At 45.8% G+C, this 19,080-nt stretch overlaps 1 protein-coding gene across 1 annotated transcript in view; it reads right to left on the reverse strand.

Annotated features, from left to right (window-relative positions):
• Positions 1-19,080, reverse strand: part of hydin (HYDIN axonemal central pair apparatus protein) — a 1,725,340-nt gene that overhangs the window by 1,070,283 nt on the left and 635,977 nt on the right. The window contains 1 exon segment of the mRNA XM_070897728.1: positions 11,939-12,074. Coding sequence (XP_070753829.1) covers positions 11,939-12,074 — 136 coding nt within the window.

Genomic DNA, 19,080 nt, shown 5'->3' on the forward strand with positions numbered 1-19,080 from the left:
ACATTTTGTCCATGAATGGGCCCGCATAGTCTACGTGCACCCGCGACCACGGTTTGGTAGGCCAGGGCCAGGGGCTCAGTGGAGCCTCCCTGGGGGCATTACTTAGTTGGGCACAAATGGTGCACCTTCGGACGCAGAGCTCCAAGTCCGCGTCAATACCAGGCCACCAGACGTGGGATCTGGCTATGGCCTTCATGAGAACGATCCCCGGGTGCTCGCGGTGGAGCTCCAGAACAAATGCCTCTCTGCCTCGCAGAGCCATGACTACTCGGCTGCCCCACATCAGGAAGTCTGCTTGTAGTGATAGCTCATGCATGCACCTTTGAAAGGGTTTTAATTCCTCGGGGCAGGCATCGCGAGCCTCTGCCCAGTCACCGGTTAGGGCACATCTTTGTACTAAGGATTACGTGGGGTCACTGGCCATCCAGGCTCTGATTTGGCGAAACGTCATGGGCGAACCTGTGGACTCAAAGGCATTGATTGCCATGACTATCTCACAGTCCATGCGTCCCCCAAAAACCAATCGCACCCCTTCCTGAGTAGCACGTGGAGAGGCTCCAGCAGCGTGCTTAAGTTCTGCATAAAGTTCCCAAAGTAATTGAGTAGCCCGAGAAAGGCGCGCAGTTCTGAGACATTCCGGGGCCTGGGTGCCAGGCGAATTGCTTCTGTTTTGAACTCTGTTGGGCGGATTCCATCAGCGGCAATCCTTCTGCCCAAAAATTCAACCTCGGGTGCGAGAAACAGGCACTTGGATTTCTTGACTCGTAGGCCTACCCGATCCAACCGCTTTAGTACTTCCTCCAAATTACGGAGATGGGAGTCGGTGTCCCTGCCCGTGATAAGTATGTCGTCATGAAATACAACCGTCCCGGGATGGACTTGAGCAGACTCTCCATGTTTCGCTGGAATATGGCAGCTGCCGACCTGATGCCAAATGGGCATCGATTGTACATGAAAAGGCCTCGATGTGTGTTGATGATGATGAGTAGCTTGGATTCCTCGGTCAATTCTTGCGTCATATACGCAGATGTGAGGTCTAATTTTGAGAAAAGTTTACCTCCAGCCAATGTGGCAAATAAGTCCTCCGCTCTGGGCAGCGGGTACTGGTCCTGTAGGGAGACTCTGTTTATGGTAGATTTGTAGTCCCCACAGATTTGTACGGATCCATCAGGCTTCATGACTGGGACGATGGGACTTGCCCAGTCGCTAAATTCCACAGGTGATATAATGCCTTCCTGCAGAAGCCTGTCTAGTTCGTGTTCAATCTTTTCCCTCATCACATAGGGTACAGCTCTGGCCTTGTGATGGACCGGTCTAGCATCCTGTGTGATGTAGATTTTGACTTTGGCCCCTTTGAAAGTGCCCACACCTGCTGAAAGAGATGTTCAAATCGCTTTATAACTGTTGAGCAGGAGGTCCGTCCCTCTAATGACATGGCATGGACATCATCCCATTTCCAGTTTAGTTTTGCCAGCCAGCTTCTCCCCAGCTGTGCTGGGGGGTCTCCGGGGACAATCCACAGGGGAAGTCGGTTCACTGTCCCTTTGTGTGAGACAGGGAGCATGGCGCTGCCGAGGACTGGTACGATCTCTTTGGTATAGGTCCTTAGTTTGGTGTCGACCCTCGTGAGTTTTGGTCTGTCTCTTTTATGCGGCCACAGTTGTTCAAATTATTGAGCGCCCATGAGAGATCGACTCGCTCCCATATCCAGCTCCATGTTGACAGATATCCTGTTGAGTCGGACCCTCATCATTATAGGAGGCGTCCTGTTGTAGGAGCAGCGGCCATTGATCCTGTTGACCCGCTGTACATCGGTGTCCCGGGTACTGTCCCCACCATCTTCTGGTCTGCTTTCCGACCCATCTGATTCGTATACCAGCCGAGCTGCCATTTCTTTGCACATGCGGGCCAAATGCCCTGTATATTCACAATTTCTGCAAACAGCCTGCTGAAATCGACATCCCCTTGACGAGTGCCCACCCCCACATCTCCAGCACAGACAAAGACCTGTTCTATTGTTCAAAGTGTTCCCAAAGAATGAGCTGCGTCTGGCTGATCTCTCTTGAGCTTCTCTCAGTTTGTGGTTGATTGCTCACATTGTGGGTTGATGAGGTGTGAACGGCCGTTCCTGTGGCCCTTGATGGCTTCTGCCTGCTGTCGAGAGCCTGTTCTCCCGGTTTTGTCTGTGTGTGGGGGTAGCAGCTTGTTTAGTGCTGTGAACAACTTCTTCTGATATTTCGTCAGTTGTCGTATCTGCATTGTAAATCAACCTAGTTTCTTCTTCCCCTACCAAGAATGTCTGTGCAACCAGTGCTGACGCTTCTAAGGTCAGGTTCTTGGTCTCTATGAGCTTTCGGAATATGCCTGCGTGGTCTTTTCCTTCAATGAAAAAGTCTCTCAGCATTTCTCTCCTCAGTTCATCGGAGAACTCACGTAAACGAGCCAACCTCCGAAGTTCCGCCACGAAGTCGGGTCTACTCTGGCCCACACAGCGTCTGTATTTGTAGAACCTGTGTCTGGCCATGTGTAGGCTACTCGCTGGCTTCAGGTGGTCTCTTACCAGTGTGCTCAATTCTTCAAACGACTTGCTTGCTGGTTTATCGGGTGCCAACAGATCCTTCATTAAAGCGTATGTTTTCGAGCCACAGCTGGTCAAGAGATGGGCTCTTGTCTGCCTTATCGTCACCTAACCAGTCTTTGGTTACAAAGCTTTGCTGGAGCCTTTCTATAAAGTCCTCCCAATTGTCTCCCACATTGTACTTTTCATCTGATCCGTTCGCCATTCTGTGGATTCTGTAATCCCGTAACTCGTCGCCACTGTAAAGTCCTGTCCCCTCAGTACAGATTCATACGAGGCATGTAGTGAAGTCAAGGTCACTCTGGACCTGCACCTTTATTTCACAGCTCTGGAATGCTGCACTTGCCTGAGACCTGTCCTTGTATACCTGTCTCTTGCAAGTGCACACCTGGTGGTAAGGTATGCTGGTGGTTACGGGTCATATCTTATTACAGTCATGTATAGCATGTTAGGATACAGTTATATATAATAATGTAAGATATATGACATCTGAGTGAAGAAGTTTCTCCTCATCTCGGTCCTAAATGGCTTACCTCTTATCCTTAGACTGTGATCCCTGGTTCTGGACTTCCCCAACATCGGGAACATTCTTCCTGCATCTAACCTGTCCAATCCCATCAGAATTTTATATGTTTCTATGAGATCCCCTCTCATTATTCTAAATTCCAGTGAATATAAGTCTAGTTGACCCAGTCTTTCTTCATATGTCAGTCCTGCCATCCCGGGAATCAGTCTGGTGAACCTTTGCTGCACACCCTCAATAGCAAGAATGTCCTTCCTCAGATTAGGAGACCAAAACTGTTGACAATACTCAAGGTGTGGCCTCACCAAGGCACTGTACAACTGCAGTTTGACCTCCCTGCTCCTATACTCAAATCCTCTCGCTATGAAGGCCAACATGCCAGTTGCCTTCTTCATCGCCTGCTGTACCTGCATGCCAACTTTCAATGACTGATGTACCATGACACCCAGGTCTCATTGCACCTTCTCTTTTTCTAATCTGCCACCATTCATCATAATAATCCGCCTTCGTGTTTTTGCCACCAAAGTGGATAACCTCACATTTATCTACATTATACTGCATCTGCCATGCATTTGCTCACTCACCTAACCTGTCCAAATCACCCTGCAGCCTCTTAGCATCCTCCTCACAATTCACACACTGCCACCCAACTTAGTGTCATCTGCAAACTTTGAGATATTACACTCAATTCCTTCATCAAAATCATTAATGTATATTGTAAATAGCTGGGGTCCCAGCATTGAACCTTGCGGTACCCCACTAGTCACTGCCTGTCATTCTGAAAAGGACCCGGTTATTCCTACTCTTTGCTTCCTGTCTGCCAACCAGTTCTCTATCCACTTCAATACATTACCCCCAATACCATGTGCTTTAATTTTGCACATTAATCTCTTGTGTGGGACCTTGTCAAAAGTCTTTTGAAAGTCCAAATACACCACATTCACTGGTTCTCCCTTGTCCACTCTACTCGTTACATCCTCAAAAAATTCTAGAAGATTTGTTAAGCATGATTTCCTTTCATAAATCCATGCTGACTTGGACCGATCATGTCACTGCTTTCCAAATGTGCTGCTATTTCATCTTTAATAATTGATTCCAACATTTTCCCCACTATTGATGTCAGGCTAACCGGTCTATTATTCCCTGTTTTCTCTCTCCCTCCTTTTTAAAAAGTGGGGTTACATTAGCTATCCTCCAATCTATAGGAATTGATCCAGAGTCTATAGAATGTTGAAAAATGCATACACTATTTCTCGAGCTACTTCCTTAAGTACTCTGGGATGCAGACTATCAGGCCCTGGGGATTTATCGGCCTTCAATTCCATCAATTTCTCTAACACAATTTCTTGACTAATAAGGATTTCCTTCAGTGCCTCCTTCACACTGGACCCTCGGTCCCCTAGTATTTCCAGAAGGTTATTTGTGTCTTCCTTAGTGAAGACAGAACCAAAGTATTTGTTCAATTGGTCTGCCATTTCTTTGTTCCTCATTATAAATTCACCTGATTCTGACTGCAAGGGACCTACATTTGTCTTCACTAATCTTTTTCTCTTCACATATCTATAGAAGCTTTTGCAGTCAATTTTTATGTTCCCTGCAAGTTTACTCTCATACTCTATTTTCCCCCTCCTAATTAAACCCTGTGTCCTCCTCTGCTGAATTCTAAATTTCTCCCAGTCCTCAGCGGGCAAGGGCATTTTTTGAAACTGTGAAAAACAGCAGAAGATGATACTGCATTTCACAGTCATAAACAGCGAACTTGAAATCATATTATCTGATATTAGTTGTAAAAATATTGATGCATTCATGGTATCTTGGCCTTTATTGCAAAAGGGATGGAGTATAAAAGCAGGGAAGTCTTGCTACAGCTATATAAGGTATTGGTGAGGCCACACCTGGAATACTGCATGCAGTTTTGGTTTCCATATTTACGAAAGGATATACTTGCTTTGGAGGCAGTTCAGAGAAGGTTCACGAGGTTGATTCCGGCGATGAGGGGGTTGATTTATGAGGAAAGGTTGAGTAGGTTGAGCCTCTACTCATTGGAATTCAGAAGAATGAGAGGTGATCTTATTGAAACGTATAAGATTATGAGGGGGCTTGACAAGGTGGATGCAGAGAGGATGTTTCCACTGATGGGGGAGACTAGAACTGGAGGGCATGATCTTAGAATAAGGGGCCGCCCATTTAAAACAGAGATGAGGAGGAATTTCTTCTCTCAGAGGGTTGTAAATCTGTGGAATTCGTTGCCTCAGAGAGCTGTGGAAGCTGTGGACATTGAATAAATTTAAGACAGAAATAGATAGTTTCTTAAACGATGAGGGGATAAGGGGTTATGGGGAGCAGGCAGGGAAGTGGAGCTGAGTCCATGATCAGATCAGCCATGATCGAATTAAATGGCGGAGCAGGCTCAAGGGGCCATATGGCCTACTCCTGCTCCTATTTCTTATGTTCTTATTTGTGTGATGTCTAAATAAGTGAATTGATGTCAGTGCTGGTCGGCTTGTGCTCATTTATGTCCTCGAATCAAACTGGCTTCATTTTCAATTTGGATTTGTTTTTACGAACAAAATTTTTTCAGTTTCTATTTTTAGTTTAGACTTATTGATTGCCAGGAAAACCATCATCACCCACAGCTGGAGCAGAGACTGCTGATACAGATTTAGATAACAATCGTCAATATTTTATCAGAGTGTTTCTTCTTTCTGGTTTCAAATATACTTTTTATTCGATTTCAAATTTGACTTGTTTTATTTCTGTAGAAATATCGGTTTTAGGTATCATTCATGAAATTCTTTAGTTCATGATATATTTTTTATTTCAGTGCCTCCATTCCATGCACCATTTTCTAGCTAATCGGCTGACAAGCCACCTACCTCATATGTCCCTGCCAGTTCCATTTGTCAGCTAGCTGTTCAATGGTGCCTGAACTCAGGCCTGGGTGTTTCATCCTCCCTGGAATTGAAGCCTTGACATGCACATTCCCTTCAACAAGAATGGGAACTCATACAAGGAACTATATATGCTCCACCAACCCACCGACTGTTTCATATTCAGGAGAACACCAAAAATCTGCACTCTCAGCCCAAGTCAAATGGCCTGTGTACATCTGCATCATGTACCCTCTGAATGTTTTCTTCTCCAACAATGATAAGTTAATTTCTATTCGTCACAAATTACAGTGCTCAGACTCAATCTCGTCCTAGTCTGAACCTTCTTGCAACGTACCAATGTCATCAAGAATTACAAATAAGAAATATTCTCCTCAAGAGTGTTTGAGTAGCGTGACCAATAGATGGGACAGAGCAGAACCCTGTGGAATTCTGCCTCCCTCCACTCCATGTATTATCACCTTCTGCTTCCTATTGACAAGTCAGTTCTCAATCCAAGTATTTAATTTTTCGGAGTAACTATTTGTACTAAGTCCCCCCACACTCTCGATGCCCGAGCCGAAACCGGAACTGGCCCCAATCCAATACCATGTTGCCTCCGATCCATCCAGCAGCAGACCCAGGGCCCGAGCAGCCGAACGCATCCACCTAGCCTCTGAGTCACCCACAGCGCCACAAGCCGGCGAGCCCCGAGCTGGGGGTGAAGAGAGAGAGAGCCTGGGGGGGGAAAAGAGAGCCTGGGGGGGTGAGGGAAAGAGAGCCTGGGGAGTTGGGGGTGGGGGGAAAGAGAGCCTGGGTGGGTGGGGATGGGGTGAGAGCGCACCTGGAGCGGGGGGGGGGGGTAAAGAGAGAGAGACGGGGGTGGGCGGGTGGTGGGGAAGAGACACAGCCTGGGGGGGAAGGGGGGGGAAGCGAGAGAGCACTGGGGGGGAGGGGGGAGGGAAGAGACACAGGTGGGGGTGGGGGAATCGGAGGGAGAGAGGGAACTCAGGGAAGATGGGTAACGTTCTTCCAACCCCCTGGTGCGTGAAAGCTCGGTGTGTGTTTTACAAGGGACATCGTTGGAGTGGATGATATACATAAGTCACAACACTGTCACTATTCACTTCATACCCAATAAACCTGCTCACAATACGCACATAATGCCCCATCTATGGCGGGGGGAGGGGTTAGATCATGCATTTGCGCTGGGGTAAGGGACTTCGGCTGGGGCAGGGATGTACCTGCGCTGGTGTAAGGGACTTCGGCTGGGGGGGGGGGGATATAATATCTCCAAGTTTGCAGATGACACTAAGTTGGTTGGCAGTGTGAGCGGTGAGGAGGACGCTAAGAGACTGCAAGGTGACCTGGACAGATTAGGTGAGTTGGCAAATGCATGTCAGATGCAGTATAATGTGGATAAAAGTGAGGTTATCCACTTTGGTGGCAAAAACACGAAGGCAGAATATTATCTGAATGGTGACAGATTAATAAAAGGGTAGGTGCAACGACACCTGGGTGTCATGGTACATCAATCATTGAAGTTTGGCATGAAGGTACAGCAGGCGGTGAAGAAGGCAAATGGCATGTTGGCCTTCATAGCTAGAGGATTTGCGTATAGGAGCAGGGAGATATTACTGCAGTTGTACAGGGCCTTGGTGAGGCCTTAACTGGAATATTGTGTTCAGTTTTGGTCTGCTAATCTGAGGAAGGACGTTCTTGCTATTGAGGGAGTACAGCAAAGGTTCACCAGATTGATTCCTGGGATGGCAGGACCGATATATGAGGAGAGACTGGATCAACTGGGCTTGTATCCACTGGGTTTTAGAAGAATGAGAGGGGATCTCATAGAAACATATAAAATTCTGATGGGATTGGACAGGTTAGAGGCAGGAAGAATGTTCCCGTTGCTGGGGAAATCCAGAACCAGGGGTCAAAGTCTAAGAATAAGGAGTAAGCCACTTAGGACTGAGATGAGGAGAAACTTCTTCTCTCAGAGAATGGTTAACCTGTGAAATTCTCTACCACAGAAAGTAGTTGAGGCCAGTTCATTAGATATATTCAAAAGGGAGTTAGATATGGCCCTTACGGTCAAAGAGATCAAGGGGTATGGAGAGAAAGCAGGAAAGGGGTACTGAGGTTGAATGATCAGCCATGATCTTTTTGAATGGTGGTGCAGGCTCGAAGGGCCGAATGGCCTGCCCCTGCACCTAATTTCTATGTTTCTATGTTTCTATGTACGTGCGCTGGTGTAAGGGACTTTGGTTGGGGGAGGGATGTACCTGTGCTGGTATAAGGGACTTCGGCTGGAACTTGGTGGCTTTTGGGGAGATCTATCCTCTAGCTTCTGAAGTCAAAATGGATCGAATTACAAATTGGAAAGTCACTCAGAACTTGGGCTGGGCGGTTCCAGTTACACATTCCAGAGGAACTTCAGGGTGTGGCTTACCCTCCAAGGGGACCAATTAGCAATGGATCATGTGATAATGGAGAGCCAATCAGAGAAACGGTTGCCTTTTAGTTAGTACAAATAAATGCATCCTTAATTTTTCTTTAATTCCATAACCCTTAATCTTCTTTGAAAGACTCACAAATGAATCTTTATCAAACACGTTCTGAACCCGAATTAATACTCACTGTCCACTAATTCAGCTATCCCCTAAAATATTCCAGTGTAGCCGGGCAGTATTAACTATTGTTTCTAAGTCCATGCTGGACTTCAATTGCTCACTTTATACCTTCATTATCATCATAGATGGTCCCTCGAATGAGGATGACTTGCTTCCATGAGAGTTCACAGATGTTTCAACGAAGGACCCAATGTTCCAGTCCTGAACTCCAGTTGAGGGGGTGGAAGATGCCTGTGCGTGAATTTTTTTTAACGTGTGGTGACTGTTGCACATGAGCCACCACACGGGCTTGACAGAGCTAGGCCTTTATCTAGTGGCAAGGGTTAACCAGGACGACTGGAGACCTGCTCTGCTGCACGGACCTAGTGCGCACACATCGCAGTGTGTCACAAAAATATACAGAAGAAAAGACTTCTGTATTGCCCAGGAGTTTATTTCTCGAACAGTTAGTACGAACATATATGAAATTGACGGGCAGGAAAAGCCCAGCTGGTCCATCAAGCCTGCCCCACACCATAATGTCTAGAGCATCATGATTAAATACTTTCTCCCTCTCCCTCGCAGCCATATAATAATCTGGGAGAGGCAAAAAAACAGAAAGGAAAACAATTATATGGAACTTTTATTTCCGACCCCCTTAGGCAATCGAAACAAGTCCAGAAGATGGCATGGACCAAGCGTTCTCTATAAAGACACTTCTATATGATGCAACCTCTACCCCAGTCAACAACTGGTCCACCTCCCTCTCGAATGTATAAACTATCTTTTTGCTTAGTGTATTTCCAGGATTTTTTCCGAACATTTGCAGTTCTGTTTTCTTTTTAATCTATACTGGTAGTTTAATGGCATATTAGTTATTGTGCTTATAGCTTGACAGTACTGCCTTTGCAGCCAGCATAATAATGCAAAATATGTTGACAAGAACATTGATCGCCAGTGGGTACTATTGGGCCAATTCCGCACTCTTAGCAGGGAGTCCTTTGTCACTGTCAACTCCATGCCCAACTTGGACCATGGAATTAGCCTTTATACCTACAATATGATTGAGCTAAGGTGAATAATTTGGTGACTGTTTTACTGGGTGTGGGTACAGTGCCTATAATCGGGCCAGTGAATACTGAATACAATCGATATAGCCTGTATCTATGTAGCCAGCACATGCATTTAACATGTGGATGAGGGTAAAATAATTTAATATAGGGAGTAAGGATATAAAAGAGGCAATGGGGGCAGTAGTGGGACCAAAAATGGCAGGGAAATGGAAGTGCTGAAGATCCACCAAGTTTGCATAATTTTGATTTTTGGCAGAGTTCCTGACATTGAAATAGTTGAATCTGGGGGTAACAAAAGCATGGCTGAGTGTTTCAGGAGCGGATGGGCTGAGGCCAAGGCAAAGACATTCCTGATTACAGTGGAAGGCCCACCTCATTTTGAGGATGGAGCTTCATTAACCTCGAATCACAATGGCGCACGCCCCAAACGGACGCTCCAGTGCAACTGTCCAGCTTTGGGCTGGCACAATATCAGGCAGCCTTGAGGCCGCCCAGCTAGCAGCATGGTGGTCTGAGGAGGAGTGTAGGGTTTGCGATCGCGGAAGTGGGGTGGGGGGAAGTGGGGTGGGGGGGGTGCAGATCTTGGAGCAGCAGCCTGGCCCCACAGAAATACGTTTTTCACTTATCCTGAAGGGCTACTGCTTCCTCCACATGTTGGGTTTTACTAATCGGGGCATACCAGCAGGCCCCTAAAATGGCTTTCACTCTCCGTAAATTTGAGCTAATCCAAAACTCTGGTGCCTGTGTCCTAACTCACACTAAGTCCCGTTCTCTAATCACCCCTGTGCTCGTTGACCTACACTGGCTCCTGGTCCAGCAACACCTCAAATTTAAAATTCTCATCCTTGTGTACAAATCCTTCCGTGGCCTCGCCCCAGCCAATCTCTGTCACCGCCTCCAGCTCTATAACCTTCCAAGAGCTCTGCACTTCTGTGAAGCGTCTTGCAATACTTTACTACGTTAAAGGCACTATATAAATGCAAGTTGTTGTTTTATATGTTAATTGGGACCAGGTGGCATAATCACGACCCAAATACCATTTTCATCTCTTCCCATTGGATTATCACTGGTTCCTGCTCCTGTCACTGACAATGAGCAGTAGAGGTCAGGAGGTGGCCATTTTCAGTGCACATGAAAGGCATTTTGAGCTGCAATCGGGGAAAGCTATATAGGTTTGGAACGTTTTTTTTGCAGCCGCTTGTGGATTTTGAGGCTTAAAGGGTTCCCCCAATTAATGTCCTTGCTGTTGTAAATGTTGCTTCCTCTTCAAGACTGATACTTCTTTTCACTCCTGTCACTTCCAACTCTCTCCTTTCAGGTATTGCTGCAGGCTGTTTTAAATGGGCTAACCTCCACCCCTGAATTTCCCTCCCCTGGACTAGTGACCTGTCTGCTGGGAGTACACTCAGTGCTGGCAGCTCGACAAATTCATTTAAATGAAGCCCAACACGAGTCCCATGCTGACTCCTTTGGGCGGACGCAGCACACATCCTACCCACTGCCCACCCAATTTACTTTGTGCCTTAATCCTTTGTTGAATATCAAAAGAAACAATAGCATCAAAAGGTTCTGTATTCATGAAGTTGTTCAAACTTTTTCTATTGTTAGCATAATGGAGTGTATCCCATCTGCTCCAGGTGCAGATTGAATTCCTCTTGATAACACAGGTTTTACTAACCTCGAAATATGTTGCGGACTATTAAGCTAATACTACTGGATTTGGAATATGGTCACAGTCTTTATTTATCTAGTGAAAACCGATGAGAACAATTATTATAATACAGCTGATCCTCAACCCAAATTATCCCTTAAAGGATATTTCAGGGCTTTAATCCACCAGCAACTATTTGCAGAATCAAAAATGTTAATCCCTTTTGTGACTATCCACCTTTTGATTGTTCTTTTGTCTTGTGTGAGTTTCATTTTAGTCATCCTCAACTGTGTGTGGAGAGTGAGAGCAACACTTGTTGGCTTGTGGTTTAATTTTGACTCTTGATTCAGTGTCTCCCTGAGGCAGTCTCACGAAGACAGAGTGCACTCTGACGGGAGCCATTGCAGAGGAAGAAAGTGCCAGCTCCCATCCTGAGATCCAGTGTGTTTTCGGCACAATGCTGCATTAAGCCATCTAGCCATTATTGCCCACCTATCTTGTACCCACTATGCGCATCAAGCTATGGCTTCTTCCAGACTGATTTTTGTTTTTTAATTATGTCTCCCTGCAACTTTATGCAATAACCTCTCTGACATCATCAAGCAAGCATCTCTTCATTCTAATTAACACTAACCTGTGGAACTGCCTCATAACATGTTGGAAGGTCATTGGCGTTCTGAAGTTTTACCATGTATTTATAAGGGTAATTGAGAAAGCGACGTCCAAGATCAATGTGTGGGTTTACTGTGTCCACAATAGGAATAATGCACCTGTTGAACAAAAGTTAGCAAAATCTGGTAAGAAATAAGTCATTGTGTGACACCTACATTAATAAGCAAGCTTCACCATCTGCTAATCACATGGTGAATCAAAAAAGATTAGCAGTAATCAAGAGTATCAATTTGAGACATATAGTCCCTTCAGACAAAGCAGACCATAACACAAAGCTGTTTTTCCTTAAATAAAACATGTCTTTACATGAAGCACATGCAGAGAAAAAACAGATCATGACCAACATCTACTTGTGCCTAACTTTGGCGCAAAATTTCCCCAAAGGAAAAAAATGCCGTTAACTTACCTGGACGCCCGTTTTTTTTAGGCCCCTCAGCGCTGAAAAATTAAAGTAATATTTTCTCCACAATATGAGCACCCTCTGGCGCCGGCGCTACCCGATTCAACTCTGCAGGGCGGACCCGCCAATGTGCGCTGAAACGGCACAGCGCATGCGAAGAAAAATAAATAAATTCTAACCCACTGCGCATGCGCAAGAGAAAAAAAAGTCCCATCTGCACATGCGCAATGTACAGTATAAAAAAACAGCACGTGTGGGGACTATGTGGATCATCATTGAGAATTCATTGGTGGCAGAGGTAGTTTCGAAGGTAGGAAATACAGCTTCGTTCATGAAATAGCTGCAATGGAAGGGTGCAGAGAAGGCGAAAGGGCCAGGGACGGAGAAGGGCGAAGAGATTTTGTGCGGATGAAATTGAGCGCCTGGTAGACTTAATAGACAACAGATAATCTTGAGAACAAGGGCAGCTTTGGGAAATAATAAGCTTAAACCGTCTGCCCTCGCAAAAGTTTGGGAGCAGGTTGCAGTCAAATTTAATGGAATGTCCATGACCCCGAGCACCGGTGCACAGCTGAAAAAGAAGTGGTAGGACCTCGGCGATGCAGTGACTGTAAGTAATACGATAAACTTACATTTATTTGGGCTTTAAAATATATGTATATTTATGCACTGCAATAACATCTGTAAATGTGATCCGTGTGTGTGTGTGTGTGTGTGCGCAAGTGTGTGTTCACAAGGACATAGGTGCAGGAGTAGGCCATTCGGCCCTTTGAGCCTGCACCACCATTCAATAATATCATGGCTGATCATTCCCTCAGTACCCTTTCCAGTTTTCTCTCCATACCCCTTGATCCCTTTAGCCATAAGGGCCATATCTAACTCCCTCTTGAATATATCCAATGAACTGGCATCAACAACTCTCTGCGGCAGTGAATTCCACAGGTTAACAACTCTCTGAGTGAAGAAGTTCCTCCTCATCTCAGTCCTAAGTGGCCCACCCCTTATCCTAAGACTGTGTCCCCTGGTTCTGGACTTCCCCAACATCGGGAACAATCTACCTGCATCTAATCTGTCCCGTCCCATCAGAATCTTGTATGTTGCTTTGAGATCCCCTCTCATCCTTCTAAACTCCAGTGAATAAAGGCCCAGTTGATCCAGTCTCTCCTCATATGTCAGTCCAGCCATCTCTGGAATCAGTCTGGTGAACCTTCGCTGCACTTCCTCAATAGCAAGAACGCCCTTCCTCAGATTAGGAGACCAAAACTGAACACAATATTCCAGGTGAGGCCTCACCAAGGCCCTGTGAAACTGCAGTAAGACCTTCCTGCTCCTATACTCAAATCCCCTAGCTATGAAGGCCAACATACCATTTGCCTTCTTCACCGCCTGCTGTACTTGTATGCCAACTTTCAATGACTGATGAACCATGACACCCAGGTCTCGTTGCACCTCCCCTTTTGTAATCTGGCACAATTCAGATAATATTCTGCCTTCGTGTTTTTGCCCCCAAAGTGGATAACCTCACATTTATCCACATTATACTGCATCTGCAATGCATTTGCCCACTCACCTAACCTGTCCAAGTCACCTTGCAGCCTCTTAGCGTCCCCCTCACAGCTCACACCGCCACCCAGTTTAGTGTCATCTGCAAACTTGAAGATATTACACTCAATTCCTTCATCCAAATTATTGATGTGTATTGTAAATAGCTGGGGTCCCAGCACTGAGCCCTGCGGCACTCCACTAGTCACTGCCTGCCATTCTGAAAAGGACCTGTTTATCCTGACTCTCTGCTTCCTGTCTGCCAACCAGTTCTCTATCCACATCAGTATATTACCTCCAATACTATGTGCTTTGATTTTGCACAACAATCTCTTGTGCGTTACCTTGTCAAAAGCCTTCTGAAAGTCCAAATACACCACATCCACTGGTTCTCCCTTGTCCACTCTGCTAGATACATCCTCAAAAAATTCCAGAGATTTCTCGAGCATGATTTCCCCTTCATAAATCCATGCTGACTTGGACCGATCCTGTCACTGCTTTCCAAATGTGCTGCTATTTCATCCTTAACAATTGATTCCAACATTTTCCCTACCGCTGATGTCAGGCTAACCAGTCTATATTTACCCGCTTTCTCTCTTCCCTCCCTTTTTAAAAAGTGGTGTTACATTAGCTACCCTCCAGTCCATAGGAACTGATCCAGAGTCGATAGACTGTTGGAAAATGATCACCAATGCATCCACTATTTCAAGGGCCACTTCGTTAAGTACTCTGGGACGCAGACTATCAGGCCCCGGGGATTTATCGGCCTTCAATCCCATCAATTTCCCTAACACAATTTCCCGCCTAATAAGGATTTCCTTCAGTTCCTCCTTCTTACCAGACTCTCGGTCCCCTAGTACTTCCGGAAGGTTATTTGTGTCTTCCTTCGTGAAGACAGAACCAAAGTATTTGTTCAATTGGTCTGCCATTTCTTTGTTCCCTATTATAAATTCACAGCAAGCCACACCTGCGAGACATAGTAGGGGGGCGAATTCCAGACCTGATCCAGAAACAATGGACTCTGAGAACATAGGACATCTTGTGGGTATGAGCGGGGAGAACATTGAGCAATCGTGATTGCTCCTGGAAGCCGTTGGTGGGGTGAGGGCAGAGTTGGGGAGACTTTCGGGATGGTTGGACATGGTTGTATTGGCAATAGGGGAGCTCACCCAGGCTGTCCTTCATGTAAGGAGCACTTTCCACTTTACACCAAATTCAAGAGTTGATTCTGAGGATGAGGTTGACGACGAAGAGGTACCCGGACATTCCGCCATTTCACATTTTGGCGCTGTCCCTGTCATAGCCCAGCATCAAGAAACGCCGTGCTGGAAACGGCACAAACTACACCTGGGGGTACAGGGGGGGTAAGGAAGCAGAAGTCTGCAACTACAGGCACACGCAGGGGTGGCGGCATCTACTTCGGAAGGATTGGCACACTACGCTAATGAAGAGGATGGAATAATTGTTTTTTGGTTGATTTTGTTGATTGTTTGTAAAGTTTGCCACGGCTCTGAATAAAGTTTTGAAGATTTGAACATAAGTAAAGTCACGCTAATCACAGCTATGCTGTACAAATGTTTAAATTTTAATTTTGGACTTTTAACCTGACTCCTGCACTTCATTTTTTAATGCTGCACTGATAAATATTGCGGTATAACCGGACAGAAAATGTAAAAAGTGCATCACCCTTGCAACCTATTGGTTGAAACGATACAGGGGCAGGTTCCAGTACTAAGGTGTTCACGGAGCCTGCCTAGTTTTGGGTCACTGATAGCTGCAACGAAGTACCATGGTGAGTATATCAATGACCCTCACCCAGTCTGGATCCATGAACAACTTTGTCTTATTGTCCACCTAAGCACTCCAACACACCCAGACTCCAGTTAAACATTCAAGATTTGTGGTGGGAATTTTAATAAACATAAGGTTATGTCCATCTAAGCACTCCAACACTCCTTTAAAACATAGAATGGCAGGCAGTGACTAGTGGGGTACCGCAAGGTTCTGTGCTGGGGCCCCAGCTGTTTACACTGTACATTAATGATTTAGACGAGGGGATTAAATGTAGTATCTCCAAATTTGCGGATGACACTAAGTTGGGTGGCAGTGTGAGCTGCGAGGAGAATGCTATGAGGTTGCAGAGCGACTTGGATAGGTTAGGTGAGCGGGCAAATGCATGGCAGATGAAGTATAATGTGGATAAATGTGAGGTTATCCACTTTGGTGGTAAAAACAGAGAGACAGACCATTATCTAAATGGTGACAGATTAGGAAAAGGGAAGTTGCAACGAGACCTGGGTGTCATGGTACATCAGTCATTGAAGGTTGGCATGCAGGTACAGCAGGCGGTTAAGAAAGCAAATGGCATGTTGACCTTCATAGCGAGGGGATTTGAGTACAGGGGCAGGGAGGTGTTGCTACAGTTGTACAGGGCCTTGGTGAGGCCACACGTAGTATTGTGTACAGTTTTGGTCTCCTAACCTGAGGAAGGACATTCTTGCTATTGAGGGAGTGCAGCGAAGGTTCACCAGACTGATTCCCGGGATGGCGGGACTGACCTATCAAGAAAGACTGGATCAACTGGGCTTGTATTCACTGGAGTTCAGAAGAATGAGAGGGGACCTCATAGAAACGTTTAAAATTCTGATGGGTTTAGACAGGTTAGATGCAGGAAGAATGTTCCCAATGTTGGGGAAGTCCAGAACCAGGGGTCACAGTCTAAGGATAAGGGGTAGCCATTTAGGACCGAGATGAGGAGAAACTTCTTCACCCAGAGAGTGGTGAACCTGTGGAATTCTCTACCACAGAAAGTTGTTGAGGCCAATTCACTAAATATATTCAAAAAGGAGTTAGATGAAGTCCTTACTACTAGGGGGATCAAGGGGTATGGCGAGAAAGCAGGAATGGGGTACTGAAGTTGCATGTTCAGCCATGAACTCATTGAATGGCGGTGCAGGCTAGAAGGGCCGAATGGCCTACTCCTGCACCTATTTTCTATGTTTCTATAAAAAATTTATGGTGATAACATTTAATATAAATTATATATTTTCCACTTAGATACTCCAGCACTCCATAAAAACCTAAAATATTAGTGGTGGGATTATGTTTTTTTAAATTTAAAGTTCCGCCTTTAAGAGATCACTGCTGCTTGCCTTTGAGCCTGGAGTGTCTTGCACTGTCCTTCGGCCTGGGCTAACAGTGGGTCGTGTGGGTGGGGGAACCTTGATCCTGGGCTAGCAGCGGGCCTCGTGGGAGTAGGACTTTGGGCCTGGGCTAGCAGCGGGCTGAGAAGGAGGGGGACCTTGGGCCTGGGCTAGCAGCGGGCTCATGGGAGTAGGCCCTTGGGCCTGGGCTAGCAGCGGGCCTCGTGGGAGCAGGACCTTCGGCCTGGGCTAGCAGGGGCTCCAGTCAATGTCGAGGAGAGTAGGGAGAAGGCTGCACTGGATCCCAGAAGAAGAGGAGGAGGATTTGTATGATGATTATGCATTTTTGGAACTTTTTAATGTTTTCCTTGGACTTTTTGGATCACTTTGGGACGTGAGGACATCTATGGAAAAAGGTAAGGATTTTAAATTTTATTTGCCATCATTCTTTTTTCATCACAGGATCATCTGTATGGGTGAGTTTTTATTTATTTTATATTTATACCTGTTTATAGTTTAAATTTTGACCTAAACTGTATGGTAAGTTACATTGTAGACTAAATGAAAGTCCCGTCGGCCAGTGCGGATTCTCTAACTGCAGGTAAGGGTTTTTCTTACCGTGATTCTAGGGACTGTGCACTGGTTTTAAACATTTTTTAGGTGGGGAAAGTTTGCCTTACGTGTAAAATTGGCGCGGAACCATGCTTTACAGCCACACCAGCGCCAGAATGTATGGTGCCAAACATTCTGGCACCCCAACACTGGGGAAGGTTTGGAGTAAGCTTTGCCGCCAAAAAATTCACTGGGCACCGAAAAAACGGTGCGCAGTGATGGGCAAAGCTGGGCCCTTTATTCCATCTGTACATTTGCTGCTGCTGAGGCCTAGATTTTCCTCTGTGGTGGGTTTATTTCCATATTTCCACAAGCCAGTGTTACACTGACAAGAACCAGCCCAATTTTACTCAGTGCACCTTCGCTGACTATTCTTGTGGGTCTATAGGGAGCCTGCTGTGATAACCATGCACCAAAGCACTGCTAAGATTTAAGGCAATACTGATAAATTCAACAAAATGTTGGCACACTTAACATAGCAACTTTTCAGGCACCAGCAAGTTTCTTCACAGTACTGTTCCCAGTTTCGGGCACAGGTTCTGACTGACTCTTTCTGCCACCTCCATCCAAGATTGCTCTGACTCTGTTGCTAACTGCATGGTGGACCTCAGCTACAAGTCAGACATGCTTATTTCCAAGACCGCTCGCTGCAGTACCTCCAAAGCAGTTTCACTGAAATTAGCAGCTTTGACTTGAAACACTTGCTCTAGCCCCCACCCCCAATAATATTCGTCCTTTACTTAACAATTAAGAGCAGGAGTAGGCCATTCGGCCCCTCGAGCCTGCTCCACCATTCAATCAGATCATGGTTAATTTTCGACCTCAACTCCACCTTCCCGCCCTGTTCCCATATCCCTTGATATTCAAAAATCTATCGATCTCTGTCTTGAATATACTCATAGCCCTCTGGGGTAGAGAATTCCAAAGATTCACCACCCTCTGAGTGAAGAAATTTCTCCTCATCTCAGCCCTAAATGGCTGACCCCTGGTTCTAGACTCCCCAGCCAGAGGAAACATCCTCCCTGCATCTATCCTGTCAAGCCCTGTAAGCATTTTGTATGTTTCAATGAGATCACCTCTCATTCTTCTAAACTCTAGAGAAAATAGGCCGAGTCTACTCAATCTCTCCTCATGGGACAATCCTCCCATCCCAGGAAACAGTCTGGTGAACCTTCGTTGCACTCCCTCTATGGAAAGTATATCCTTCCTTAGGTAAGGAGACCAAAACTGTACACAATACTACAGGTGTGGTCTCACCAGGGTCCTATATAATTGCAGTAAGATGTCTTCACCCTTATACTTAAATCATTTTCTAATAAAGGCATACCATTTGCGTTCTTAATTGCTTGCTGTACCTGCATGTTAATTTTCAGTGATTCGTGTACAAGGCAAGGCCACCGACTAAAC

This window comes from Pristiophorus japonicus, chromosome 13 (assembly GCF_044704955.1).
Source record: "Pristiophorus japonicus isolate sPriJap1 chromosome 13, sPriJap1.hap1, whole genome shotgun sequence".
Taxonomy (NCBI): domain Eukaryota; kingdom Metazoa; phylum Chordata; class Chondrichthyes; family Pristiophoridae; genus Pristiophorus; species Pristiophorus japonicus.